Source organism: Bos grunniens, chromosome 19 (assembly GCF_055505025.1).
Source record: "Bos grunniens cultivar Pamir isolate PY7600 chromosome 19, Bosgru_T2T1.0, whole genome shotgun sequence".
Classification (NCBI taxonomy): domain Eukaryota; kingdom Metazoa; phylum Chordata; class Mammalia; order Artiodactyla; family Bovidae; genus Bos; species Bos grunniens.
The window spans coordinates 26,436,833-26,464,802 of record NC_141183.1 but is presented as its reverse complement, the minus strand read 5'-3'; the positions used below and the strand labels follow the sequence as shown (position 1 = coordinate 26,464,802).

Here is a 27,970-nt window from a genome sequence, read left to right as displayed (position 1 = left end):
TCACCCATTAAATGTAGGACTAGTAGTGAGTGATCTCCAATCCAGTTCATGCAATTCTTGTATTGTCTTATAAATTCAGCATGATCCAAATGTAGCTGATACTTACAAAAGAGTTTTTTGTAGCATTCTTAGCCAAAGTAAACATTTTAAAAGTGTCAGCCTTTACCTTAGAACTATTACAGGTAAATTTTGTTTAGGGATCATATAATTCAGTGACCAGTGTCTTACTTGTATCTTTTTCTGGAATCTTTAATCTACTGTGTGGGTGCGTGCTCAGTCGTGTCCACATGGCCTGTAGCCCGCAGGACTCCTCTGTCCGTGGAATTTCCCAGGCAAGGATACTGGAGTGGGTTGCCAGTTCCTTCTCCATTATCCACTATACTTTAGTCATTATTGTGAGGTTGGGTGTATTTTTAATTTTTATGTTGCATGTTTTTACCCCTTTTAAAAGCTGGGTTCCCATTCAGAGCTTTGAGCACTTGGAATGCTAAAGTGTTATAAAGGAAAACTGGTTCTCTTCTCTAATAATACACCCCCCCAACCCCTACCACCTGCTGAAGTGTTTTAGTAGGACTTCCTTTCTTGAATATATCAACTTTGTCTTTAAGACACAATATATGTCTTTAAGAATTTATGTGCTAAGTATGTTTAAAAGCAGTTGATAAGACCTTAAAATGGAAATGTTAGTAATAAATATAACTAGAATATCAGGTGCCTGTGTATTTTCTTACAGATTTGTTTATGTCCTTAAGAAATAGTTCAAGTCACAAGTTACTGTGGTTGGAAAGTAACCTTTGGATCTGGGCTTGTTCTGACTTTATTGTAGGTGAAGTGTTCCACGGAAAATATAACCTCTGTATGTTCAGAAGTATCTGTCTGATCACCCAGTAGGCAGTTTTCAGTGAATTATAGCTTCCTTATCTTGTAATCACCAAGTTTGAATGGAGTTCCTTACCTGCTCTTTATCACATTAGTCCTATGTTTTATGCTGCAGAGAAATGCTTCTATTTTGAATCTTTCTTTAGAATAAAAATATGTTCTTATGTGGAACACCAGCACCATGAAGTTTTGTTTTTCCTTCCACTCTAGAAACTCTGCTATAAAAAGTTTTAGTTCCTAAGTCAAAAATAATTTTTTCTTTGAACCGTAGTTACCGTCTTGGGATATTTCATCTGGATCCATAATAGAAGACTTTACTGTTTCTGTAGGCATCAAAATATGATATAAAGAATCTTCTTCTTGAATTATATTTTGTTTGCATAATTCTTATTTAAAACACCTTTTTCCTTGATTTTATGAAAATATGCTCACTAAAAAAAAAACTTTAAAATAATAGAAAGTATAACTAAAGGAAGCAATCCCTCAGTCTTTATGCCACATCTGGTTGAGTAGTTCCCTTAGTGGTTACGGCGACTTAGTTCTGCACCAGCAGTACAGGAGAGCACTTGTCTCTCTGGGCTTTCCCAGCATTGTCATCATTAAAACATGCCATGCACATTTGTTTTAGGGGAAGATACAATTTAGTTCATATTGACTTTTTATTTACCTATAAGTCAGTAGTGATAAGAGTGGAAATCTGAATCTTTTTAGTAAAACTTTGTTAATCAAATTTGATTTATAGAGAGGGGAAACCTTTTTTTCAAATGTATAACTTACTGTCTAATCTTTCAAGGATAGAAATCTAAAGCGCAGATTAATTCAATCATTTATTAAATAAGTATTTATTTCTGATTTTCCATGTGCCAGACACTGTCTGGGTATAGCAACAAAACAGACATCTGCCTTCTTTTACATCTCAGGTAAAGTATGGTAGATGACTTTATGTGCTGTAGAAAAAAAATGAAGGAAAAATAAGACTGTGGCTGTAGGGGCTGGGGATGACATGTTTAAAGGTGTCAGGGAAGGCCTCACAGAGCTGGTGATTATTAGGGAAAGCCCCACAGTGGTGAGGTTGTGTGCCAAGAGAATATCTGGGGAAGGAGTTATCCAGGTAGGATAAAGGGCAGGTACAAAGCCCTAAGGCAGGAACGAGCGTATTCTGTCTGAGAAACAGCAGCAGAGAAGAGCAATGTGGCTGGAACACAGAGAGCTCCAGAGAACATAATTGGAGATGAGGCGAGAGAGGTAATGAGGTCCAGATTGTGCAGGGCCTTTTCAGTTATTTTAAGGACTTTGGCTTTTACTCAGAGAGAGATGGAAATCATTGGAGGTTTCATCCATGATTAAACTAAAAAGGTAATGGCAAAAAATACTTATGTTCAGAAGTTTTTGTTTTTTCTTATAATTTGGGTATTAACTAGTGGCTCCTCGTGAGCCACAAAGATTTAAACATTTGTGTCAGTACTGAAAATTTCCCAGAAATACAGATCTTAAGTATTACATTTAAATTCAGAGAAAGGAAGTATAATAGGAAAGCCTGTCTATAGATATTCATTCCTGGGTGGCCCTGCTTTATTACTGAGTTCTTATCCTGAATTGTCTTGCAAAAAAAGTCAAGGATGTATTCTGTGGAAGACACTGTATTCACCCTTAGACATTGGAGGAGATATACGCGTACCGTATATACTCTATTTTATGTTAATGCCTTGTATAACCACCGTTTATACCTATAAATACCATTGCTAGCACCCAGAAGAAGCTTGCTGTGTTCTAGATCATAGCCCCTTCTAGATCATAGTCCCTGCCACTGCTCAGAGGTGTCACTGACCTGACATTTGTGGTAGTAGATGATTGTTTGTGATTTCACCACGTAGGATTCATTGCAGACCAATATAACTTAGTTTTGTCTGTTTTTGAACTTTATGTAATTAAATGGAATAATACTACATGTCATCTTTTATGTCTTCTTTCATAACCCAACTATATGTTTGTAAAGTTCATCTGTGTTGTTACGTAGAACTGTAATTTAATTGCCATGTATATATATTCCTGTCATGAATATATCACAATTTGTGTATCTGTTCTGTTGATATTTTTGTTAGTAACATTGCTGCTGTGAATGTTCTCATTTATATGTGCTGATGGACATGTGCAGGACTTTCTCCAGGCCATATTTGGGGGTGCAATTGTTGGATCTTTAGTTAGGGGCTTCCCAGGTGGCGCAAGAATAAACTGATTTCCAAAATGGTTGTACTGATTTGTCTTTCTACCCACAGAACAGGGTGAAAGTGTTCCTGTTCCTTCTAGTCCTTATCACTATTGTCGGACTCAAATTTTGCCTGTCCACTAGGCCTAAAAGTGTGCATTCTAATTAACTGAGAAACCAAAACATTAAACACAGTTGGTGTTCAGTAAATATCTGCTAGATAAATTTGACCTGACTCTTGCTATTTTAAATCTTCTAATCACGACTTGTCCTCTTGTAGATTCAGTAGTTCAGTATGGTTTTTGGTGAGGGCTCAAATCCACTGCTGATAGTAACTAGACTTGGTTAACCAAAATAAGAGGAGCTTATTTGTACCAGGGTAGCAGTTAAAGATAATATTTACATTTTCAGGAAAAGATTCTGTTTTTTAGGAATCACCAATGTAGGCAGTATTTCCTTTTCTCATAAAAAGGAAGATAGCACCAGAATTTTCTGCCTAGCTTATGTTCCTAGAAGCCTAGAAACCATTTTTATCCCTATTTTTGTTTTGAATGACTTTGTAGGATATGGTAGATTATTTAGGGTGGTAGTGGTTAGCTAAGATATCTCACCAGTCTTCAACAGCAACCTCAGTGTGGCAGCTGTTTATTAAAACCATAGGATACATAGCTTTGTTTAAATGCATCTTGCTTCAGTGTAATTGACCCACAGAGCACTTTTTATAAAGGGTATGTTACATGAAAACTTGATAGTAATTCTTTAAGCATTTTGTGAAGTTGCTGGCAAAAATGATTGCTCTCCTATTATAAATGTTGACATGGGGCAAGTCACTTATTTCATTATTGCTGTATTCATAGGCCAGTTCATTAGAAGAATTAACTTGAATTTTTCTGACTTTAATTTCTAAGTATAAACTTTTTGAGAAATGACTAGAAACTAGAGCACTCAGAACTAGTGATGAGATAACAAGAATGGTAATTTTGACTAGTAAATCCTAGCTAATGTATTACTTGCTTTTGTAAAATTTTCTCTTTTCAGAATAGCCTAAGTAAAGACTTGTATGAGATTCAGAATCTTAAGTCTGATTCATCATCTCTATTTCCCACAGAGATTTCCTGTTAGACAAGACAAATAAGAGTCTTCCTACTGACTTGGTGAGTTTTTACATAGTTTTATTTTAAACATAGTTTATAGTTTTATTTTAAACATAGTTTAAGATAGATCATGAGGACAGAAGTGGAATGAAATGCATAGAAGTATTTATCATGACTTAAAAAAATACACATCTTGAGTGTAATAAACTCTCTCATTTCAGTGCAAATAGTGTGTAAAGTTGGAAGTCATACAAGGTGAGAATGTAAGTTTTTTTTTTTTTTAATAATGACCATTACAACCAGTGTTAAACATTTTTCATAACTGGTTTCAAAAGAGGTTTTATTCTAAATATTCTTTCCTGGAGTAAACCAGAGTTATTTATTCAGGTCTTCTCTGGTGACTGCTATATATAGGATAAGGCTTTACACTAGTGATGGAGACGAGAAAAGGTGTTTGGATTTAAAATTTTAATTAATGGTTGATAATACATGATCTGGACATTTTTAGAGTAAGATTATTTTTCTCCCTAGAAAAGATCTTCAGAGAAATTTATATTCTAGCTTATAAAAAGAGATACCTTAAAGCAATTCATGGGCTTCATTTTACTCTATATAAAAGGAGTTTGATTTTGAGCAAATTATCTTTGTGTATGTACCTTAGAATTCATCTTTCTATGTGTAACTTAGATATTTCTGCCATTCTAGCTACCATCTTGAAAGTTTTGCTTGTGGCATGAGGTTCTTACCTTAAATGCTTATGTATGTTTTTACACAGTTTTATTGGGTAAAATAGGTGTTATTGCATTTTAATCTTTTAAATTCTGCCAAATCATCAGGAGCCAGGAAATTGTGTTAAGACAGACATTTTAACTTTGACCTGTTTTGTCTGCCTGTGTGGTTTTACTTTTTCCTTGCGTCATGAATTTTGGAATGAACACTTAAAACCGAGAACTTGCTGCTCATCGTTTGTCCCATTTAGTTTAGTTAGAACCTTACCGTTACCATAGAAATTGGCTTATTTTTAAGAACTTTGGAAAGGAGAATTTATTTTTTGCAGGTGGTTTTAGGTAGGGAACATGGATCCAATGTAAACAGTCATCAGATTTCTCTACTTAAGACCACACTTGAAGGAAACGAAAGCATACGTATACCTCAGTATCTCCTTTGTAGTTAGAGAGAGGTCTAGATGTCTCTCACTGAAAGTTTCCAGAGAATACTGAATTCCATACTACTAGGTAGTGGTTGTTGTTCAGTCGCTGAGTCGTGTCCACCTCTTTGCAAACTCAGGGACTGTAGCACGCCAGGCGTCCTTGTCCTTCATTAGATCCCGGAGTTTGTTCAAATTCATGTCCATTGAGTTGGTGATGGCTATTTAACCATCATATCCTCTGCCATTCCTTTCTCCTTTTTCTCTCAACATCAGAATCTTTTCCAGTGAGTTGGCTCTTTGCATCAGGTGGCCAAAGTATTAGAGTGTCAGCATCAGTCATTCCAATGAATATCCAGAGTTGATTTCCTTTAGTATTGGCTGGTTTGATGTCCTTGCAGTCCAAAGGACTCTCAAGAGTCTTCTCTGGCACCACAGTTCCAAAACATCAGTTCTTTGGTGTTCAGCCTTCTTTATGACCCAGCTCTCACATCTGTACGTGACTAATTAGCTTTGCTTATGTGGACGTTTGTTGGCAAAGTGATGTCTCTGTTTTTTAATACACTATCTGGGTTTGTCATAACTTTCCTCCCAAAGAGCAAGTATCCTTTAATTTCATGACTGCGGTCACCGTCTGCAGTGCTAGATAGTATGTAGTCGTAAATGCTGAAGAGGATTGGTTGCCCTTGTAGTAGACCAAATCCTCTGGAGCAGGTGGGTCTTTTCAGCTTCTGAGTTAATGAAGTTATCCCAAATTGTATACCTCAAGGCCAGTTTAGAATTTCTTCTTTGGTATGCATTGTTTGGCCCCTTCTCTAGCCAGATTGTGTTAACAAGAAATATTTTTTAAAGGTTTGACTAAAACATTGGTGGGCAAAGAGAACTGCTTGTTGAATATGGCTTCTCTAAAGGCCAGAGGACCCTGTGAGGTTATGCAGCCTCTGCCTATTTGTTTCATAAAATGACTCCTTAGTTTTTGAATTCATTACAGATTGGACATGCTTAAATTGTATTAAGGCCAAGCCACTCATCTGTTTGCTGTTTGATTTTATAAGGTTCTTCATAATTGTAGTTGAGAGGAGAAGGTGAAAAACTGTAACTTCTCAAATCTCAAAAAAGCTTTATATAATTATATAATAGTCTCTTAACCAGAAGGTTTTGTCCCTCTTCTTCTTCCTCTTCCTTCTTCTTCTTTTTTTAAAATTCTGTTCCAGCTCTTGTTTTAGACTAAATTTTCTCAACCTAGAGCAGAAGTCTTTGATAACATGTGGGATGTGTTAAAATCTTCATTTTCCCTAAGTTTGCTCTTTGTGGCCCTAGAGATTTTTGCCCAAGCCATTCAGTGGAATCAACACATTATTATTAGTGAAGAGAGAGAAGTTGCTGATTGTTTGGTTCTGCCTATCTAACTTCTTTTCTAAAGGTGTTTTCCTTTGGAACAGAGATCTGCTTTGAAGTGAAATAGCCCCTTTATAGTCAGATTTGTTTGCTGATTTGAATTCATGTCTTTCTATTTTAGCCATCTCCCAAATAATGGATTTTGAAAGTGATGTGTGGAGAAGCTTAATCTGATGAGCACTATCTGCCTTTTTTTTTTTTAAAGCAGTTGGAGGAAGTTGGCTTTTTGTTTGTTTGTTTTGTATTTTATCCTAGCAGGGGTTTAGTAGTTAACACCAGCACATCACCTGATGAAAGAACCCAGACTTTGTGAAACTGTGCTTGTTGCACTCATGGTTTATTCTGCAGGATCCTCCATTCAAGTGGAGACAGGAATTTTTTTTTCTTTTACGTTATTATGTAAATGTATTGGGCCTGAATTAAAAAGCGAAACAAAAACCCAAGAAGTCTTTTTAAGTTCTAAGGAGATATAGTCCTACAAGACTGTTGAGTGGCACCTCCCTCTTTCCAGGGCAGACCTCTGCATTTGGAGCAGAGCATGCCCTCCCTGGGGGTCTTCCCAGGTGACGCTAGTGGTAAAGAACCCACTTACCAATTCAGGAGACATTAGAGATGTGAGTTCGATCCCTGGATAGGGAAGATCTCCTGGAGGGCATGGCAGCCCACTCCAGTATTCTTACCTGGAGAATCCTGTGGACAGGGGAACCTGATGGGTCCATAGGGTTGAAAAGAGCCTGACATGACTGAAGCAGCTTAGCATGTACCCACGCACATGCTCTCCCTGGACATATATTTCGGGTAGGGGATTATGCTAATAGGTCTATATTAACTTCTCTTATATAATGGATAGTTTTTGGGGAGAGGGAATGATTCCCTAGCCCTTAACTTAAATTGGCAATGAATTTTTTCTGCTCTTTAATTTTTTTTTCCTAACCGGAAAAGTTGCATCCAGATTGAGAATTATTCCATATTTTAACCTTTGAGCTGGCTGCTGAGGTCTCCTTGGGGACAAGGACACTTTGTAGTTATTTATAACCTATAGAGAAGGGCAGTAAGACTGTAAAGTCAGTGGGGCAGTCTGTTGTTTATTCCTTTGCTTTCACTGACTTGAGATTCTTTCATATATCTTCTTGTTCATCTTCATTTTGACTTTGGATGAGCCTTACTAGCCAGGCTATTTCTATAAAACTCTTATCTCATAACACATTGAGAAGAAGAAAAAAAATAGCCTTTTTATGTTGAAAATCATACCTAATCCTCACAGTCATTTCAGAGTCCATGCTTGCCTAAGAGATCTGTAAACTGGGAAAACCTAAATGGTACTGACATGCATATGTAATACTATACTTGTTTCTGAGTTTTCCTTATGTATAGTAGTTTCTTCTAAGTTTTCCTTATATGCAACAAATATAAGAACAGTTGAACTCTTAGATAAATATTTGACTATGGTAGAAAATATGTTCTGCATCATAGCCTGGTATAGAAAAAACTTAGTAATGTGTCTGGACATGTTTTAAAGGTGGATGTGTCTATCTCTGTGTCTCTCTCTGTATATTTGTTTCTATACACATGTTTGCACATGCATATATTTAATGTTAATTATCATTTCTCTACATGTCAGTTTTAAGGGAATCAAACCCTGTGTCAGACATGAAAATATAGATCAGTTCTAAGTAAATGCTAATAATCTACCTCATTTTTATCCATATATGGGAATTTTACCATATAGAATTTAACTTGGAATAACTGAGAGGTCTAGCATGAGTTTCTGACAGCTGCTATAATGATACTTGCAGGATTGACTTACACTGGAAGATGTTTGTCTTAACCGTTGTGGGTTCAGGAACTTCCCATTTAGCCCTGCACATTTCTCTTTTTTCTCAACTTTTCTTGGATTTTTTTTTTTTTAATCGAAGAATGTAGTTTTGGAATGTATTAAATTAGTTCTTTAAAACTGAAGATGAACCGTTAAGTTTTTTTTTTTGGTAGTGTAATTGTTTTACACTGCTGTGTTGGTTTCTGTAGCACAGTGAAATGAACCCGCTGTATGTATGCGTGTGTCCCCTCCCTCTTGGACCTCCCTCCCACGCCCTCCGCCTCACCCCTGTAGATCATCACTGAGCTGAACTCCTCAGCAGCTTCCCGCTAGCTGTTTTACACATGGTAGCGTATATATGTCAGTCCTAATCTCCCGATTCGTCTCACCCTCCTTTTACCTCTCTGTGTCCACGTGTCCATTCTTTATGTCTGTGCCTCTATTCCTGCCCTGGAAATAGGTTCATCGGTACCATTTTTCTGGGTTCCACATATATGCATTAATATATGATATTTTTCTCTTTCTGACTTACTTCACTTTGTATGACAGACTCTGGGTCCATCCACATTTCTACCAGCCACCCAGTTTTGTTCCTTTTTATAGCTGAGTAATATTCCCTGGTATATATGTGCCTCATCTTCTTTATCCGTTCATCTGTAGATGGACATTTAGGTTGTTCCTTGTCCTGAAAGTGAAAGTGTTAGTCATAGCTGACTCTCTGTGACCCCATGGACTGTAGTCCATCAGGCTCCTCTGTCCATGGGATTCTCCAGACAAGGGTATGGAGTGGGTTGCCATTCCTTCTCTAGGGGATCTTCCCAACCCAGAGATTGAACCTGGGTCTCCCACATTGCAGGCAGGTTCTTGACCATCTGAGTCACCATGTCCTGGCTGTTGTAAATAGTGCTGCAGTGAACACTGGGGTACATGTGTCATTTGGTGGAGTACATGCACATATATATATTTTTTACATGTGTCATTTTAAATTGTGGTTTTCTCAGAGTATATGCCTAGGCTTAGTTGCACTGTGACATGTGGAATCTTAGTTCCCTATCAGGGAGTGAACCCTCATCCCCTACGTTGGAAGGCAGATTCTTAACCACTGGACCACCAGGGATGTCCCTAAAATATTTTGTTTTAAAAGTATGCTTGGATTCCTATAGCTGTTACTCATTCAGCAACTCCTGTTAACTAGAGCTCATTAAAGAAAAATATGATCCCAAAAGACAGTAGTCTAGTTAGTCAGTAGCAATTTAATTGAACAAATATTTATTGACTACCTATTATGATACCATTTTAGGCATAGGGGAATGCTGTTCTCTCATTGTGCTTTAACTTCTTAATGGGAGAGACAGTAGACAAGTGAAAATATAAAAACAAGGCAATTTCAGATAGTGGTACTAAAAAAATGTAAGTTCGTTTACTGAATTTGTGAGTCTTTCTTGTTTTGTAAAGTAAGTTCATTTGTATCATTTCTTTTTAGATTCCACATGTAAGGGGTGTCATAGGATATTTCTCCTCTGTCTGATTAAACTCATGGTTGCCAGGGGGAGGGATAGTTAGGGACTTTGGGAGGGTCATCTACACACTGCTGTATTTAAAATGGATAACCAACAAAACCTATTGTATAACACATGCACCTCTGCTCAATGTTGTGTGCCAGCCTGGATGGGAAGGGGCTTTGGGGGAGAATGGATACATGTGTATGTATGGTTGAGTCCCTTCGCTGTTCACCTGAAACTACCACAGCGTTGTTAACTGACCATATTCCCAATACAAAATAAAAACTTTGAAGTTAAAAAAAGAAAAAAGAAATGTAAACAGGGTAATGTGATGAAAGAGGCTATAAGTGAGGACTGCTTCTGAACCCGTGGTCAGGGATGACCTGTCTGTGGATACTACATTTGACAGGACACCTAAATGACAAGAAGAAGCCAGCTGTGAAAATATATGAGGAAAGAAAGAGCTTTGGGAAAGAGCCTGATGTGTTCACCAGATAGAACTAAAGGCCTGAGTAACTAAAGCCTGATGACTGAGAAGAGTTAAGTGTTAGGTGAGGTCAAGAGATATACTGAAGCTTTGACCCTCATGACAAAAGGCAGATTTTATTTGGATAACAGTGGAAACCACTCAAGAATTCCTGTCTTGTTTCTCATAAGGATCTGATTTATAAGCTGTCTCATACCTTAGAGGAATTAATTGTAAAGTCTGCTGATTCTCTTTAAGATATTTTTATTCACTATTTGAAAAGGTAATATAGTCACGTGGTTCAAAATTCAGTAAGTACAAAAGGGAACATAATGGAAATTCTCCTTCCCACCCAAGTACCAGTTTCCTTCCTTGGAAGTAGCCAGTGTCCCTAGAGTCTTGTATAGCTTTACAGAGATATTTTATACACACACACTAAGTATTTTTGTGTGTTTAGATAGAAGGAGCTTCCCCATACCTTTTTAAAATAAATAGTATTATTACATTGTCTATACCATAATTTATTTAATTAATCCCCTGCTGATGGACTTTCAGGTTATTTCCTTTTTTTAAGTTGTTGTGATTGCAAATAGTGCCACATTGAAAAACCTTTTATATTTGTCATATTAAATGTATCAGTAGGATAAATTTCTATATGGAACTGTTAGATCAAAGGGTATATGCATTTCTTATTCATTTCGATATATATTTCCCTTCATGGACTTTATAACAGTTTATACTCCAATCGGAAATGTTCTCCTTACCCTGCTGCTAAGTCACTTCAGTCGTGTCCAACTGTGTGACCCCATAGACAGCAGCCCACCAGGCTCTGCCATCCCTGGGATTCTCCAGGCAAGAACACTAGAGTGGGTTGCCATTTCCTTTTCTCCTTACCTTAGGCAATTGTTATCAAACATTTTATGGCTGGGTGAATTAATGTGTGGTTTACTCTGCATTTATCCATTATAAATGAGAGTTGAACTTGTTTTCACATATTTAAGAGCCATTGATATTTATTTGTCTGTAAACCATTGGCTGTTTTTTGCCTATTTTTCTGTTAAGCTGTTGATCTTTTTCTTCTTCCTCTTTAGAGTCACTCAATTCTAAATCCCCATGTTATAGAATTAAAAAAAAAATACAGTGTTACATGTCAGTTATATCTCAGTTTTTTTAAAAAAGCAGTCATCTTTAACTTATAAATTTTAGGAAGAGTGTACCTGACATGAGACATGAGAAACCCCAGGCTTCCTTTGCTGATTGAAATCTCTCTTGATTGCCCCTGGTTTCATTTTAAGAAGTGTCTCTAAATTTTTTTTTTTTAAGTGCATTTAGTATTTTATTAGACTACATTGAGGGCTTCCCTAGTGGCTCAGATGATAAAGAATCCACCTGCAATGCGAGAGACCTGGGCTCGATCCCTGAGTTGGGAAGATTCGCTCTAGGAGGGCATGGCAACCCACTCCAGTATTCTTGCCTGGAGAATCCCAGTGGACAGAGGAGCCTGACTGGCTACAGTCCATAGGGTCGCAAAGAGTCAGACATGACTGAACAACTAAGCAGGGCACCGACTAGACTGAACTGCAAAAAGTTTACTCATAACAGATATTCAAAAGTCTTTCAAACCTTGCAGCAGAGGAAATCAGTATGTCCTGTAATTTATAGGGTAATGAGAAAGAAGATGCTACCTCCTGGGCTGTACATGATTAAGGATATGTAACGGAAGAAATACAGACACTCCTTTGAGGTCCCAAAGTTTCTTAAAAATGAATACACCCAAGTCTTTCTATAGTTTTGTGTGTGTGTGAACAGTCTTTTTGGCATCTTCTGTTTTGGAAAACGCAGACGTCTCTCAAGTTTAAAATAGTTAACGACATTGAGATTTTTTCCTTAGTTGGAAACTGTACCAGGCTTTAAACCATGAAAAAAAAAAGTTACAGGTTTTTAAAAAGTCCCTAAAAAACTATGCTTTGGCAAGAAGCCATATTCCCAGCCTTCTAGCTTGTGCATGTTTATGTATTAAACCATATGAAATTGCCAATTTTTGACTATCTTTGGCCTACAAAAACAATGATTCAGTCTAGTATCTCCATAATTTTATCCTGTAATTTTAAGACTGATGGATATAAAGATACCATTATGTGATATGCCTGTATTAACTGTTTTTTTAAAAAAATTCTCTGGATGATGTGGATTAGATTGAAGATGGAAGAATGCTTATAAGGAATAAAAGATTTGAAACTGCACAAGCTGTCAGGAGAATGGATATGTGTATATGTATGGGTGATTCCCTTTGCTGTTCACCTGCAGTTATCATTTATTAGCATTGATAATTTCACCTGGAATTCTCAGTTATTAGCATTGTTTGTTAATCAGCTAAACCCCAATTCAAAATAAAAATTTTTTTTTAAAAATCCTTAAGGGTTGAATCCTTTTTCCACTAAAAAGAAAGAAAAAAAGAAAACTACACAAGCTGTCTGTATAACATTTTGCAGAGAATGTCTAGCCTAGCTCTAGCATATACCACAGGTTAAATTATTGGGATGTTTCTCTCTATTGTACAGGGAATTCATCTTCTATCCTGGAATTATCCTGATTACATAAGAATTCAGTTCGAATTACTGATTTATGTTTTCACAATGAAGGGAAAAATAACCAATCTTTTTCATCTTATAGAATGAAGATACACTCAGAAGAGGTGTAGACTCACAGGTCAGGATTTAATGGAGTGAACAGGAAAATAAATGGTAGTATATTACAGATAGGGCTTCCCAGGTGGCGCTGGTGGTAAAGAACACAGCTGTCAATGCAGGAGACATAAGAGAACTTGGGTTGGATCCCTGGGTCGGGAAAATCCCCTCGGAGAAGGAAATGGCAACCCACTCCAGTATTCTTGCCTGGAAAATCCACGGACAGAGGAGCCTGGTAGGGTACAGTCCATAGGATTGCAAAGAGTCGCACACGACTGAAGCAACTTAGCGCACATGTAACAGATACGTTCAGCCTCCGAGTTGTCAGCATACTGGGAAGTTTGCTAAGCTTTGGAAAATAAATTTCTTGTTAGAGAACTTGGAAAGTCTTGTTTTAACTTGTTTGAAGCCAGGAACAGTCTATGTTGATGCTTGTTGTCTCCTAAAAATTCTCAAACCATGACCCTCAAATAGACCTCTTTTCTAAAATTGTTTTTCTGCTGGGCATCTGTGGCAATTGGCATGAAGTGCTGAAGAGTTCATGTACCACCAGACTACTTTGCTGATGAGCATGTGTTTGCACATGGTGCCTACTCTTGAGTGAAATTAATTAGACTTGTGCTGTCCTAGTCAGTTTCCCTTCCAGCAGGTTGTGTGGCTAGAGCTCCTTAGAGTCTAAAACTGATTCTCTAGTTCTACTGACTGCTGGGTTGGACATTTTTAAACAATTGGAAGACGGGTGGGTAATATTATTTAAAAAAAAAAACAAAAAACACACAAAGACTTGTGTACAGAATAAATGAGAAACAAAAAAGATAGGAAACAATGACCAAGACAAGTTGTATTTTATTTTCTGGTTGTGATAATGGACCATAGCTCTGTAGCAAGTTAATCCATTAAAATAAGCTGGCTTTTAAACTTGTTTTTTTCTTAGGCCTAGAGAATTCCAAAATTATTAATTTTTAGATAAGTTTGAAGTATTTTTTAAACTTTAACAATAAACTCAAATGAGTATTTTATGATCCATCAATATTGAGCTGAGCCTGCACCTCACACCCACAGAGCCAAGTTTTATGCTCTTAACTAACATGTAAAATTCACATCTTCATTGCCAGCCTGCCCAAAAGATAGTTTTAATCAGGAATTTTGAAATTCCATTCTGGTTCCTACTGGCAGTAATGGTAACTGGATTTATAAAACTGCCTAAGGTGCGTTTACTACTAGACAAATAAATGGGCTTCCCTGGTGACTCGGATGGTAAAGAATCTACCTGCAATACAGGAGATACCCCGGGTCCATCCCTGGATCCAGGAGGATCCTTTAAAGAAGGGAATGGCTACCCATTCCAATATTCTTGCCTGGAGAATCCCTGGACAGAGGAGCCTGGCAGGCTGCAGCCCATGGGGTGAGAATGTGTTTTCCATCAAATGCAAGCCTATCTTGATCACAGGTCTCTTTTCTTGATATTATCATGAAATCTTGAATCGCATAAACCAGGGAGGCCCAAAGACCATTGCCCTGCTTAGTTTGCTGGCTTAAGTAAAATAGCACATTATGTGTATATGTCTTAACTTCATCTGTGATTACATGGGATATTTTAATTATAAACATATGTAGGATAGTGTTAAAACCAGTAGGGACTCTGGTAATACTAGTGGTATTACTCTGTGAGGGTGCCCTATATTTTACTAATACTGTCCCATGCTTATTACTTAAGTAGCTACTGAATGTGTATGAGTTGAGTAGTTTGGGGGCAGGGGAAAGTTATTCATTTATACCTCTTTCTATGAAGGATTTGAGGCAGTTTCCAGAAATACTTAACATATCAAAGAGTAAACTAAACAGTTTAAGGACTTATAGCAAAATTAGTAACAGTGTTAAGAAAATAATAAAGCTATAGTACAGTAATAATATGAGCTATATAGAATGAGCATGTGAGCCTGTAGTTTCAAGACAGATTTGTCTCAGAGCTTCATTGTAGGCAAGCACAGAGGACAAACACAGACATTTAGAAGATTCATATTGTCTGTCCCTAACTAAAAATAAACCAGGAGTTCGGGAGAGAAATTTCTCCCTTATATATTATAAACTGGACGATGTGGCACCCCACTCCAGTGCTCTTGCCTGGAAAATCCCACGGATGGAGGAGCCTGGTGGGCTGCAGTCCATGGGGTCGCTGAGTCCGGCACGACTGAGCGACTTCACTTTCACTTTTCACTTTCATACATTGGAGAAGGAAATGGCAACCCACTCCAGTGTTCTTGCCTGGAGAATCCCAGGGACGGGGGAGCCTGGTGGGCTGCCGTCTGTGGGATCGCACAGAGTTGGACACGACTGAAGCTACTTAGCAGCAGCAGTAGCAGACAGTGTATGATATAATGAAATAAGTATATCATTTTATACTATTCCTACAATTAATATATTTTAAAGATAAAGTAGAACAGTACAAAGGATATTATACACAACAGTAGCTGTCATCCCAAATTAAATGACATTTGTATCGTCATATTTGCCTTAGGTTGTCATAATTTTAAAAGAAATGTGAGAGATCAACTTGAAATGTCTTGCATTCTTTTCCCAGCTTCATTCTTTCTTGCTCCCTCATCCTGAATCTGCTACATAGCTTGTCATTGATTTTTTTCACTTCTACTGTATGCATTAAAACTGAACATTGAACAAACTAAGATCATGGCATTGGGTCCCATCACTTCATGGCAAATAGATGGTGAAACAATGGAAACAGTGACAGACTTTATTTTCTTGGCCTCCAAAATCACTGCACATGGTGACTGCGGCCATGAAATTAAAAGACACTTGCTCCTTGGAAGGAAAGTTATGACCAACCTAGACAGCATATTAAAAAGCAGAGACATTACTGATAAGGGTCTGTCTAGTCAAGGCTATGGTTTTTCCAGTAGTCACGTATGGATGTGAGAGTTGGACCATAAAGAAAGCTGAACACTGAAGAATTGGTGCTCTTGAACTGTGGTGTTGAAGAAGACTCTTGAGAGTCCCTTGGACTGCAGGGAGATCCAACCGGTCCATCCTAAAGGAAATCAGTCCTGAATATTCATTGGAAGGATTGATGCTTAAGCTGAAATTCCAATCCTTTGGCCACTTGATGCGAATAACTGACGCATTTGAAAATACCATGATGCTGGGAAAGATTGAAGGCAGGAGGAGAAGGGGACGACAGAGGATGAGATGGTTGGATGGCATCACTGACTCGATGCACATGAGTTTGAGCAAGCTCCTGGAATTGGTGACAGAGAAGCCTGGCGTGCTGCAGTCCATGGGGTCGCGAAGAGTCAACACATGGCTGAGCGACTGAACTGAACTGTATGCAAATATCTGTAAATAATATATAAATCTTAAATTTGTGTAAATAATGTACCGCACAAGACATTCCAAAACTCTTTTTCATTAGTATTGTGTTTGATCTTATCTCCTTGGTGCAGTTCATTGCTTTTAAATCCTGAAATAGTTTTTCATTGTATGGAAATAACCCAATTTAGTTACCTATTTCCCTCCTACTGGATTTTTAGTTGTTTATAACTGCCACATTGAATGACCTTGTCCATGTCTTCTTGTGCCTATGGGCAGTTTCTCTAGGGCAGTGGTTCTCAAAACCAGCACATCAAGGTCACCTGGGAACTTGTTCAATTCCCTTCAGTCGCTCAGTTGTATCCGACTCTTTGTGACTCCATGGACCACAGCACGCCAGGCCTCCCTGTCCATCACCAACTCCTGGAATTTACCCAAACTTATGTCCATTGAGTCAGTGATGGCATCCAACCATCTCATCCTCTGCCATCCCCTTCTCCTCCTGCCCTCAATCTTTCCCAGCATCAGGGTCTTTTCAAGTAAGTCAGTCCTTCGCATCAGGTGGCCAAAGTATTGGAGTTTCAGCTTCAACATCAGTCCTTCCAATGAACACTCAGGACTGATCTCCTTTAGGATGGACTGGTTGGATTTCCTCGCAGTCCAACTTTCTTCTCCAACACCACAGTTCAAAAGCATCAATTCTTCGGTGCTCAGCTTTCTTTATAATCCAACTCTCACATCCATACATGACTACTGGAAAAACCATAGCCTTGACTAGACGGACCTTTGTTGGCAAAGTAATGTCTCTGCTTTTTAATATGCTTTCTATGTTGGTCATAACTTTCCTTCCAAGGAGCAAGCGTCTTTTAATTTCATGGCTACAGTCACCATCTGCAGTGATTTTGGAGCCCAAAAAAGTAAAGTCTGTCACTGTTTCCCCATCTGTTTGCCATGAAGTGATGGGACCGGATGCCATGATCTTAGTTTTCTGAATGTTGAGCTTTAAACCAACTTTTTCACTCTCCACTTTCACTTTCATCAAGAGGCTCTCTAGTTCTTCGCTTTCTGCCATAAGGGTGGTGTCATCTGCATATCTGAGGTTATTGATATTTCTCCCAGCAATGCAATCTTGATTCCAGCTTGTGCTTCCTCCAGCCCAGCATTTCTCATGATGTACTCTGCATATAAGTTAAATAAGCAGGCTGACAATGTACAGTCTTGACATACTCCTTCCCCTATTTGGAACCAGTCTGTTGTTCCATGTCCAGACTTGTTACAAATAGAAATTCTTGAACCCATTCCAAACCTGATAGGTATACAGTGTTTAAACAAAGAACTATTTTATTTACTTTTTGTGGCTGGTATTTTTATAGGATAGTTGGTCTTTTTCTTATTTATTTTGTAGAAACAATTTATGTATTACTTGTGTTAATACAGCTAACTCTTTGCCATGTATTGTAAGCGCTGTTTGTTTTTGGCTTTGTTCATAGTACTTAAAAATTGTATTCACCACTGTTTTTAATGTCTTTTATGTTTAGAAAGACCCTGAAGGGGAGAATTTTGAGTTGGATTTGGTTTGCTACTGGGACACCCTGTTGAGATGTGTAGCAATTATTTAGGAATGGTCTGAGGCTTATGAGAGAGGTCAGAGTTGGAGATGTGGGAAAAAGACAGAAATTATATAAAGACAGAAATTTGACGCTGTTGTGAATAAAATTACCACAAAAGAGAATGTAGTTTGAGAAAATGATTCAATATTAAACCATGGGAACAACAGTGAAGTAAGAAAATCCAATAAAAGATATTGCAGAATGATCAGAAAACAGAGAAAGCAAGGAGAAGAATCTGGAAAATCAGATACTGGTGAAGTGTAATGAGAGATTGTTAATGCTACAAAGAAAGGAACACATCTAAGACGGGTAAATGTTGCCCTTCGAGAGAGCAGCTAACAATAGGTTAAGAAATAGAAGACTGTTCTTTTCTTTTTAAATTTATTTTTAATTGGAGGATAATTGCTTTACAATACTGTGTTGGTTTCTGCCATATATCAACGTAAATCAGCCATAGGTATACATAGGTCCCCTCTTTGTGAACCTCCCTCCCAAGGACTATTCTTTTTTTTTTTTTTAGGACTATTCTTATTAATAAGTTTGCACTGAAGTGTAGAAGATAAGACAGTAGTTGGAAAGATAACAAGATTATTTTCCTTTAGGAGTATTTGTATTTGTACCCCCAAGGGAAGGAGCCAGTAGTAAACCTGTGTGTGGTGTTCACCATGCTGTCTCCTCTTTAGCAAGTCACTCAGTTGTGTCCGACTCTTTGTGACCCCATGGTTTGTAGCCCACCAGGTTCCTCTGTCCATGGGATTTTCTAGGCAAAAATACTGGAGTGGGTTGCCATTTCCTTCCGTGTTTTCTGTGTCTCCTGCATTGCAGGCATATTTACCTGTTGAGCTATCAAGGAAGCCCCTACTTTAAGTACCCTTTGAGTAAATTCATTTGGTAAGATAATTATCTTATAATTATATAAATTATATATGTTATATAAATAATTAAATTAGTTTTGTGCAGAAAATTAAAACAGGATTATATCCTTGTGATGAGGAGATTGCCTTAGGTTAGGTGATGTTCCCTGAAGTTAACATTGAATGCTAAGGAGTCATTTGAATGATAACGGGAAAGCATTCCAGGCTGGAGACAAAGTTTCCAGTCTTTGGAAGGTCAAATGGAAGTAGTAGGATAGTATGCTAATAAAATTCTCTTGCTTCTTCCATCAACCAGGGTGAAGAAATAGAAGTTTTTGTCCCCTGACTTCGGAAATCTTGTTTAACCTTCAAACTGGCGATGTCAAGGGTTCCAAGCCCTCCACCTCCGGCAGAAATGTCGAGTGGCCCTGTAGCTGAGAGCTGGTGCTACACACAGGTAGGCACTTCTTGGGAGGATTTTGGTGGACAAAAGGAGTCAGGTTTGTTTTCTGTGTTGGCTTTCCTGCTTTCTCTGAGTCATACATGTCAAATAGATAAAGTACATGTCAGCTTTCCGTTCCTTGGTTTTCTACGAGGAATCTGAATGGCCTAGGCCGCTGTTTTTCACAGGAGGTTGAAGGAGGGGAATCTTTGAAACTAGATCTACTCTCTACATCTTCCTTGATGGTAATGTGTGACTTTGTTGGGCAACTCAAGGGGATACTAGGTTTGAGATTTGCAACCCCAGGCAGTGGTATCAATATCTAAATCATTAAACACTGCTCTGAGCAGAGGTTCATTTTAGGTGTGGCTTAATCACATGCTTTCCCAGCATTGTCTGTGCTTCTCTCATTTTCCATCCAGTATTTCTCAGAAACTGAAAAGAAAAGCAGTGGAAGCAGTGGATCACTGTGAGATTTCTTAAAATGTAGATGAGGGATGGAAAAGGCTGAGCCTCTATGCTGGCCGAACAGTGCTATCTTCCTATGGGATTATGCACAGGGAGGGAGGGGGAAATTATCTGATCTCCAGCCTGTTTTTCAGGTTGCTCACTTCCTATATAATTACTTCCTGGTTTTCTATCAACAGATCAAGGTAGTGAAGTTCTCCTACATGTGGACCATCAATAACTTTAGCTTTTGCCGGGAGGAAATGGGTGAAGTCATTAAAAGTTCAACCTTTTCATCAGGAGCCAATGATAAACTGAAATGGTGAGGAAGAATACATTTAGCTGTAAAAACTTTTCTAAAAGTTGCCTGTTTTGCTTGGCTTCATGGAAGACTGACTGGAACATAAGATCCTTGATGGCAGGGACTTTGTTTTGTTCTTTATTTATTCCCCAGTATCTGATACATAACAGATGCTCACTGTTATGTTTGTTGAATTAGTTCGGTGAGTGTATCAGGGTCAGCAAACTCCAATGGCTGTGGAGTAAAGTCAGTGAGTTAAGAGGACCAGTATTGTAAATAATATCCGTACCTGGTGTGAATGTTGACCACTTTGCAAACTAGTTAGTGTCCTAAAAGAAGTGGTGGCTACGGCTCCCCCTGATGATAGCCACATGTGAATAAGGTCTGAGCATTGCCAGATTCTCTGATTTTTCAAGAAAAACAGAAAATCTAGATTTTATAATGTAATAGCTCTTGATTTTTAGATTGCCTGTTTTTAAACAAAGGAGATTTATTTACTTGTAACTGGAATGCCCAGGGTATAGGATATCTTTTAAGGTAATTTGATCCAAGAGCCAGCCCAGTGGTTAGATTAAGGATCCCAGCACTCTCTGCTCTGCCCTGCTCTCCACACTGTTTGTGGAGAGCATCTCAAGATTAGCTTCCCTTGTGGTTGAAAGTTGATTGGCAGTAGCAGTGGGCATCTTCCACTACCATCCGGCAGGCTTTAAACTTGCTCTGAACTGTGTGGCCAAGAATGTGTCAGATGTGCACTGATTGGTTTAGATCTAGGTTCCCTCAGTTGATCCCTGTGGCAAGGGAAATAGGATCTGGGAGGCTGGGTCAGTCCCTTCCAAACTGTGTCTTCTCTTGAGCAGCAGGCTGTTATGTATACAACCATGTACTCTCTACAAAGACCAGAATACGTGTCTATGAACCACCATTTTAACCTCTGTTAACCCACTGAAAAGTTCAATGACTTGCCATTCATTTAGTATTTGTTGGCCATGTACCTTAAGTAGTGAATTACTAGGTGCTGAGAGAATTCTTAGGCATTGTATTTAAGCATTCTTAGGCATTGTATTTAAATTCACATCTTCAGCACAATGTGTTGAGATGTCTATGGCGTCTGCACTTCCTAGAGAAGCAGTAAATTGGGCCACCTGTTGAGAGAGTGTCATAATACTGGCAAGGCCTATGGATACATACGGCCTATGTATTATACGTGGTAAAAGTGTCTGAACCACATGCAGTTCAGCTAATGACATTTACAAGTTAACTGAGTTGAACCTGTTAAATTCTGTCTGAATTTAGTTTTAAATCCATTGGTAACAGATTGGCATCACTGACTCTACTTAGAAGTCTGACTTGGAACTCTGCCCCACATAATGGGAGTTTACCTTTGTCTGTGCTTCCTCCATATTGCCTCTTTTATTTTAATCTTAAGAGTATTATTGCCAGATTGATAAAATATCTATAAAAGATAACTTATTTCTCTATAGAGTTCTTTTTCTCTCCCAAATTGGTATTGAAAGGCTCACTGACTTTTTTCTTCCTGGTTTCACTGCAGTCCCCAAAAAATAAGGGGCTGCTTTTCCTGAGATTGAGGATTAAAATAGATTGAGACTCGATTGAATTTCAAAGTATTTTAGGGGGAAAAAGTGATTTGGGAGATTATGAGGAAAGAGGCGGAGATGCAAGGGATATGTTGTCAGATTCTAAGATGCCCCTTTATTGTTTACTTTTTAAAAGGTGCCTCAGGTTGCGCTAGAAAAGTGATTTCTAAGTGGTCATTTAACTGAATCAGAACATCCTGCTTTGGGGCCTGGGTTTGTTTTTTAACATCTCCTGTTGATTCTTATGTTCTGGTTGCCTCCTATCACTTCATGAGCCTGCGAACATGGATGCTTTTGACTTTTTTTTAACTTCTGTTTTGGGCAGGTGTTTGCGGGTAAATCCAAAAGGACTAGATGAAGAAAGCAAAGATTACCTGTCACTTTACCTGTTACTCGTCAGCTGTCCAAAGAGTGAAGTTCGAGCAAAATTCAAATTCTCCATCCTGAATGCCAAGGGAGAAGAAACCAAAGCTATGGGTAAATGTTACCTTTGTTTGACTCTGTTTTCACATCCAGCAACTTTATACATTGACAAGTTGTGGATTTGATTTGATTTTTTTTTGAGTAACCCTAAATATAACTTTTTTTTTTTCACTCCAGAGAGTCAACGGGCATATAGGTTTGTGCAGGGGAAAGACTGGGGATTCAAAAAATTCATCCGTAGAGATTTTCTCTTGGATGAGGCCAATGGGCTTCTTCCTGATGACAAGCTTACCCTCTTCTGTGAGGTGAGTCCTTTTACCCTGCTGTGAGAGTAGCAGTTCCCAGACCTGATGGGTATTGGTAGATGTATTGTTATCAAGGATGGAGAGTGAGAAAATCCCCCAATGGAGTGGTGCTGCACGAATATTATTTACACGACTGACTGAAAGCTGTGCCATGTTTTCAAGGTTGTTGGGCAACTCAGTTTTCCACTTGTCATTATTCTGAAAAACGAAGATTGTGTATGTTCTATCTTGGGTCATGATTCTGGCTTTTCATTGCAAAATTTTTCAGAAAGCGTTTGGAAGGACTGTTACTTTACACTGAGGAGAATGACCAGCAACTGGATAAGCATATTTGTTCCTTGAGCTTTCTGGCTCCTCCTTGAATATGAGGTCCACATGTGTTTGATAGAGCACTTTCTTTTTGCTCTTTGAACTAGATGACTTTTATTGGTTGTTGAGTGTCTCTGGTTTGTCTTGCTGAGGGAGTTGTGAAATAGGAAGGTAAGAACCATTTTTTTTTTTAAGAGTGCAGGTTATGTAAAGCTAAGTCATTGTTAGTGAAGAGGGTTATCTGTAGTCATTTAGGAGAAGCCTTCTAAGATTCCCAATGACCTAAAGAGCCTTTTCAGGTTTATAGGAGAAGCGTAGAAATAAAATTCCTTGAGAGTGAGTTGGAAAATGGTTTCTTTAATGAGTGTATACTAATTAGTCGTTTCATGCTGTTATTAATGCATTTATAAATACTAATAAGCTTACAGTGTAAGAAACGAATAAAACCTCTAGTCAGCTGGGATGTTGGTGTTCCTTGTACATTGTGTGGTCAAGGACCTGATTCCTGATCACTATCACCAAGAGAATGTCTCCTGTGCTTTCATGGGGAGGGTGCAGGCAAGTTTCCCAACTAACAGTGTACTCTGTCAAATAATAGGCCCACATTGCGACTTAACATTAACAGTAGCTCCAAAGGCATAGCATGTCACCACCTGCGCAGTGGGGAAGGTGTCCCTTAGGAGTCTTGCCCTGTTGTAGAAGAGGCTTGGCCAGCAGTAGCTGGCTTCTTTTCCAAGTCACAGCTCATTGAATATTTTCATAGAGTTGCTGATGATTAGTAAACCTGGGAGGTATAGTTTATTAAAATACTACACTGAATACATAAAATATAGTTTGCATAATAGCTACCTTTTCTCCTTTTTAATTGCTAAGTGAAAAGAAATAAGAAAATACTAGAGTGTAGGTGTCTGTAAAAATACATGAAATGTTGCAGTTATTTTTTATAAAATTTTGCAGTTATTTTTTATCTTGGAATTTTCAATTCTACATAAATCCAAGTAGTAGTTACAGATCATACTCAATTGCCCAAGTGGAGAAATGAAAGCAAGAACAATTGGGTGGTTTCGTGTGAGATTGAATGTCATATAAACAAACTTTCGAATATTCACCCACCTTAGAGATCCTGTATTTCAGAAAAAATTTAAAATAGTGGATTCTAATTTCTTTTGGAAATGAAAGCCAATCTTTGAACTATTCTCTGAAGGAAATCACCTCTAAATAATGCATCTGGTGTCTTAGGCAGTACCAGAACCTTTATTGCCACATTTTTAAGTCTACAGTGCGTCCAGCGTTTTCTTAGATGCTCTCCCCAGCACTTCACCCCGCCCAGATCCATTCCATCTGCTTCAGCCCTTGTATTGACATTCTTGATTTGGAAACCAGTTGACCTGCCCTCACTTGGCAATTTCTCATCCTGTGGTTGAGTCTGAGATGCTCTCTCTTTGCTTCCCCATATGAAATTCTCTTAGGAGAAATTCTGTGGTTAAGTTTAGAAATGCCTTACTGACTTAGAAGGGAAGTGAGATGACACTTTGGAAATGAGGAGATGTTGAACAGGGAAACGTCTGGCTGGGTTCTGCTGATGCCATCGGTTTCTTACCATCGGACCAGGTGTGCCATCTGTTCATCTCACACTTCTCTGTTGGCCACAGGTGCTGAGTGTTGCTTCTCGTTCTTGGGCTTGTGCCTAGTGAGACTCGTTTCTGTTCCAAGACTCTCTGTGGACTTAGTAGCGTTCAGCGTTGCAAGACAGTTGCGTAGGTGTGTGTGTTGGATGTGTGGGTTTTAAAAATGTCTGCAGCTCATCTAAGTTCTTAGTGCATTTCAGAGCTAGATCATCCTTTGGTGAAAATTCTGTCCCTTTGACCTTTGCTCCCTTCTATCAATGGAATATTTATTAAAAAGTTTATTTGTTCATATTTATATTTTATTTATTATTGGTTTAGTTATATTTTCTTACAATTTAGAGGCCTTTATGAAGTTGATGTCCACATACAGATTTAAATTATGAGTACTCCACTGTTCTATTCCTTACCCAGTTTTTGGCCCAGGTACTTCTGTACTGTCCTGATGTCATAAGTACAGTTGTTTTGTGAATACTTTTGGTCTGTTCCCAGAGGCCACAAGAGGAACTCCTAAGGTGAAAGACTGAGAATCACACATTTGTGTGTTGGGCTATATTTCAGTATAACTGTATAACCGTTAATGAAACTGAAAAATGCCGAACGGGTAGTCTTGTTTGTAATGTGCCACACTGGGTTCACTTTCGGTTCTTACTGATCTTTCTTTCTGACTGTTAGGAAATGTGGTGATTTTTCCAAGTTGATACTGCTTAGTTAATGCATTCCCTCAATTGTCTTTTATCACAGTCCTTTGAGCTGGGTTAGTTCTTTTCGATTCATTTTATGTTATTGGGGGAGAAGCAGTGCCTAGGGAGGTTAGGTAATTTTTCCTGACATTGTGCAGCAAATTGGTAGCAGCTCTCCACTTTCCATCTCTCGTCTGCTGTGCTGCACTAAAGTGGACCTGAGCACCATTCACCCTAGGAAACATGGGCTCTACCAAGTTTTCTTTGGTAATGAAAGAATCATGAAAGCTTTACACTTTTAATTTTCTTTTTAATAATTTAGACCACAGAAAATCTACTTGAAATGCTTCACTTCTGTTGATCCTCTTTATTTGTACTGAAAACAGGTAGCTGTTAGCAGTAAAGATCCATGTATTCCATCTTCATTGTATATGCCCCTGACAGGTAGAAGATTCCAGTGCCTGTTTGTAATGTTGTAATTAAAGTTTAAATATTAAATACCATATGAAATATCTAGATACTAGTTAATTATTAAAATGTCTCTTTCTTTAACAAACAATATCTCTTCAAAGCCTGGGAATATATATTTTTGCCAAATTTTAAATATGTTGGTCTATTTTTTCTTTTACTATTTATTAATGGATTATTTGTATATATTAGTTGAAAGGAAATGTTAATAATAATTGATTGTTCTTGACCTACAAAAATGGTGACTTAATGTGTACTATCATAGGTTATAAAACATGATAATGTAGTAAATCTACTACCCAACCCAACATTACTCCCAGTAACTTAGAACCGACCTATATATGCTTCTCCCCTATCCCTTAGACCTGTTGTCTCCCTACTCAGACAGTGATAATAAATAGCTCTTTTGAATTAATCATTCCATTGTTTATTATTTATATGCCTGAACAATATATTGTTTAGGTTTGCTTGTTTTTATGAAGATGGTCTCAGGATGTATGTAGTTATCTAGGACCTGCTGTTTTCACATTATGTTTCTGAGATTTATTTATATTGTGAATGTTGCTATAGTTCGTTGATTTTAATGCTGTGTGGCATTTTGTTGTGTGTTCACACACCATCTGATCGGTTTGTTTATTCTTTCTCTTACTGACAGACATTTAGACCGTTGCTGGTCTTCTGCTTAGAAGTAGTGCTGCTGCTGTGTTGTTGTTGTTGAGTCACTAAGTTGTGTCCAACTCTTTATGACTCCACGGACTGCAGCACACCAGGCGTTCCTGCCCTTCACTCTCTCCTGGATTTTTTTCAGACTTATGTCTAGTTGGTGATGCCGTCCAGCCATCTCATCCTCTGTCACCCCTTTCTCCTCCTGCCCTCAATCTTTCCCAGCATCAGGGTCTTTTCCAATGAGTTGGCTCTTTGCATCAGGTTGCCAAAGTATTGAAGCTTGAGTTATTGTATCAGTCCTTCCAATGAATATTCAGAGTTGATTTCCTTAAGGATTGAATGGTTTGGTTTCCTTTCTGTCCAAGGGACTCAAGAGTCTTCTCCAACACCACAGTTTGAAAGCATCAATTCTTTGATGCTTATCCTTCTTTATGGTCCAACTCTCACATCCATACGTGACTATTGGAAAAACTGTAACTTTGATTATATGGACCTTTGTTGGCAAAGTGTCAACTGCTGCTATAAACAGTCTATATACAGTCTGTTTATTTTTTTGATTGTTTTAATTATATGAAAGTTAAAAATGTATTTCCAGTATTTTTTACCTTGACTTTCTATGTTTGGACAAAATATACAAGAAATGACATAATCTTTCATGAAATTTTCTTTTTTAAGGAAAAGAATTGACTTTAAAAGTGAGGCCCTTTTACAACTTGAAATTTAGAGGGTTATAGAGCCTTCCTGAGAACATGTTCATGCAGTCATGTCTAAGACGACATTAATGTCACAGTCACGTCATCTTCACAGCTGCAATTCTGAATGAGTCTCCATAGTCAACTTTATAAACATTAAAAAAAAAATCTTTAGTTTTTCTCAGAATGGTATCATTTTAGTGTCATCATTTGCAGAGGAAAACAATCCCTTTCTAAGTTAAAAGTTTGGGCTCTGAAGACTCATTTGTAAATGCCATTTAAAATTTATTTTTAATTAAGCGTATTTAATGTTGGTAAGAGGTGCCAGACATTCAGAGCTCTAGAGACTCCAGGCATCCATATATCTGCAGAACAAGTCTGGCTCAGACAGTAAAGGTACATTCTCCTTCCTGCTGTGTTCCTGTCTGTGTCTAGAAAGAAGAATTACCCCAGTGAGAGGAGTCACTGTCTTTGGGCCCCATGCATTACCAAGTACACATATAACCACCACAGAGACTACTGATAACCGTAGTTTGAAAATCAGCTTAGCTCTTGCCAGTTCATTTTACCCAGTCTAGTAAACTGCCATCAAGTGTTGATGACGTTGGGCTCCTGTCATACTGGTTTAATTCAAGCTTAGGAGCCCAGTGCCAGATGTATTCTCCGTTCCTTTCCCTGGCCATCCCATAAGATTCCTGCCTTTCCTCATGAGGAAGTTGGATTTAACTGGGCATGTCCTTGGTGTTTTGTTTGTTCCTTTTTAAATCAGTAGTATTTTGAAGCTAAAACTGGAAATAGGCTGCTTCTGCTTTTGGTGTTAACATTATATCAAAGAAGTAAGGATGTTAATAAGAGAAAGTTGCTGAACCAGATTAGAGATCTGACACGGGACAATCTCTGTGGGGTGGTTTGTGTTGGGTCCTGGGCTGTTAAAATAATATTGTATTCTGGCTCTGATAAATGTGCTACTAATGCTGAGCACATTCATAATTGATTAACTCGGCTGCTTCATTGTTCAGGACCATAACAGC

General features: G+C 38.1%; 1 protein-coding gene across 6 annotated transcripts in view; it reads left to right on the top strand.

Moving 5' to 3' along the window:
* Nucleotides 1–27,970, top strand: part of SPOP (speckle type BTB/POZ protein) — an 82,270-nt gene that overhangs the window by 41,442 nt on the left and 12,858 nt on the right. For 2 of the 6 annotated variants that reach the window (XM_086355469.1, XM_086355468.1), the window contains exons 2-6: nucleotides 4,194–4,239; nucleotides 19,300–19,440; nucleotides 20,073–20,194; nucleotides 22,094–22,245; nucleotides 22,369–22,496. In XM_086355469.1, coding sequence (XP_086211595.1) covers nucleotides 19,363–19,440; nucleotides 20,073–20,194; nucleotides 22,094–22,245; nucleotides 22,369–22,496 — 480 coding nt within the window. In that variant the 5' untranslated portion in view covers nucleotides 4,194–4,239; nucleotides 19,300–19,362. The remainder of the gene's footprint in view (nucleotides 1–4,193; nucleotides 4,240–19,299; nucleotides 19,441–20,072; nucleotides 20,195–22,093; nucleotides 22,246–22,368; nucleotides 22,497–27,970) is intronic. The other 4 variants (XM_086355472.1, XM_086355471.1, XM_086355470.1 and 1 more) reach the window with 3 other exon arrangements.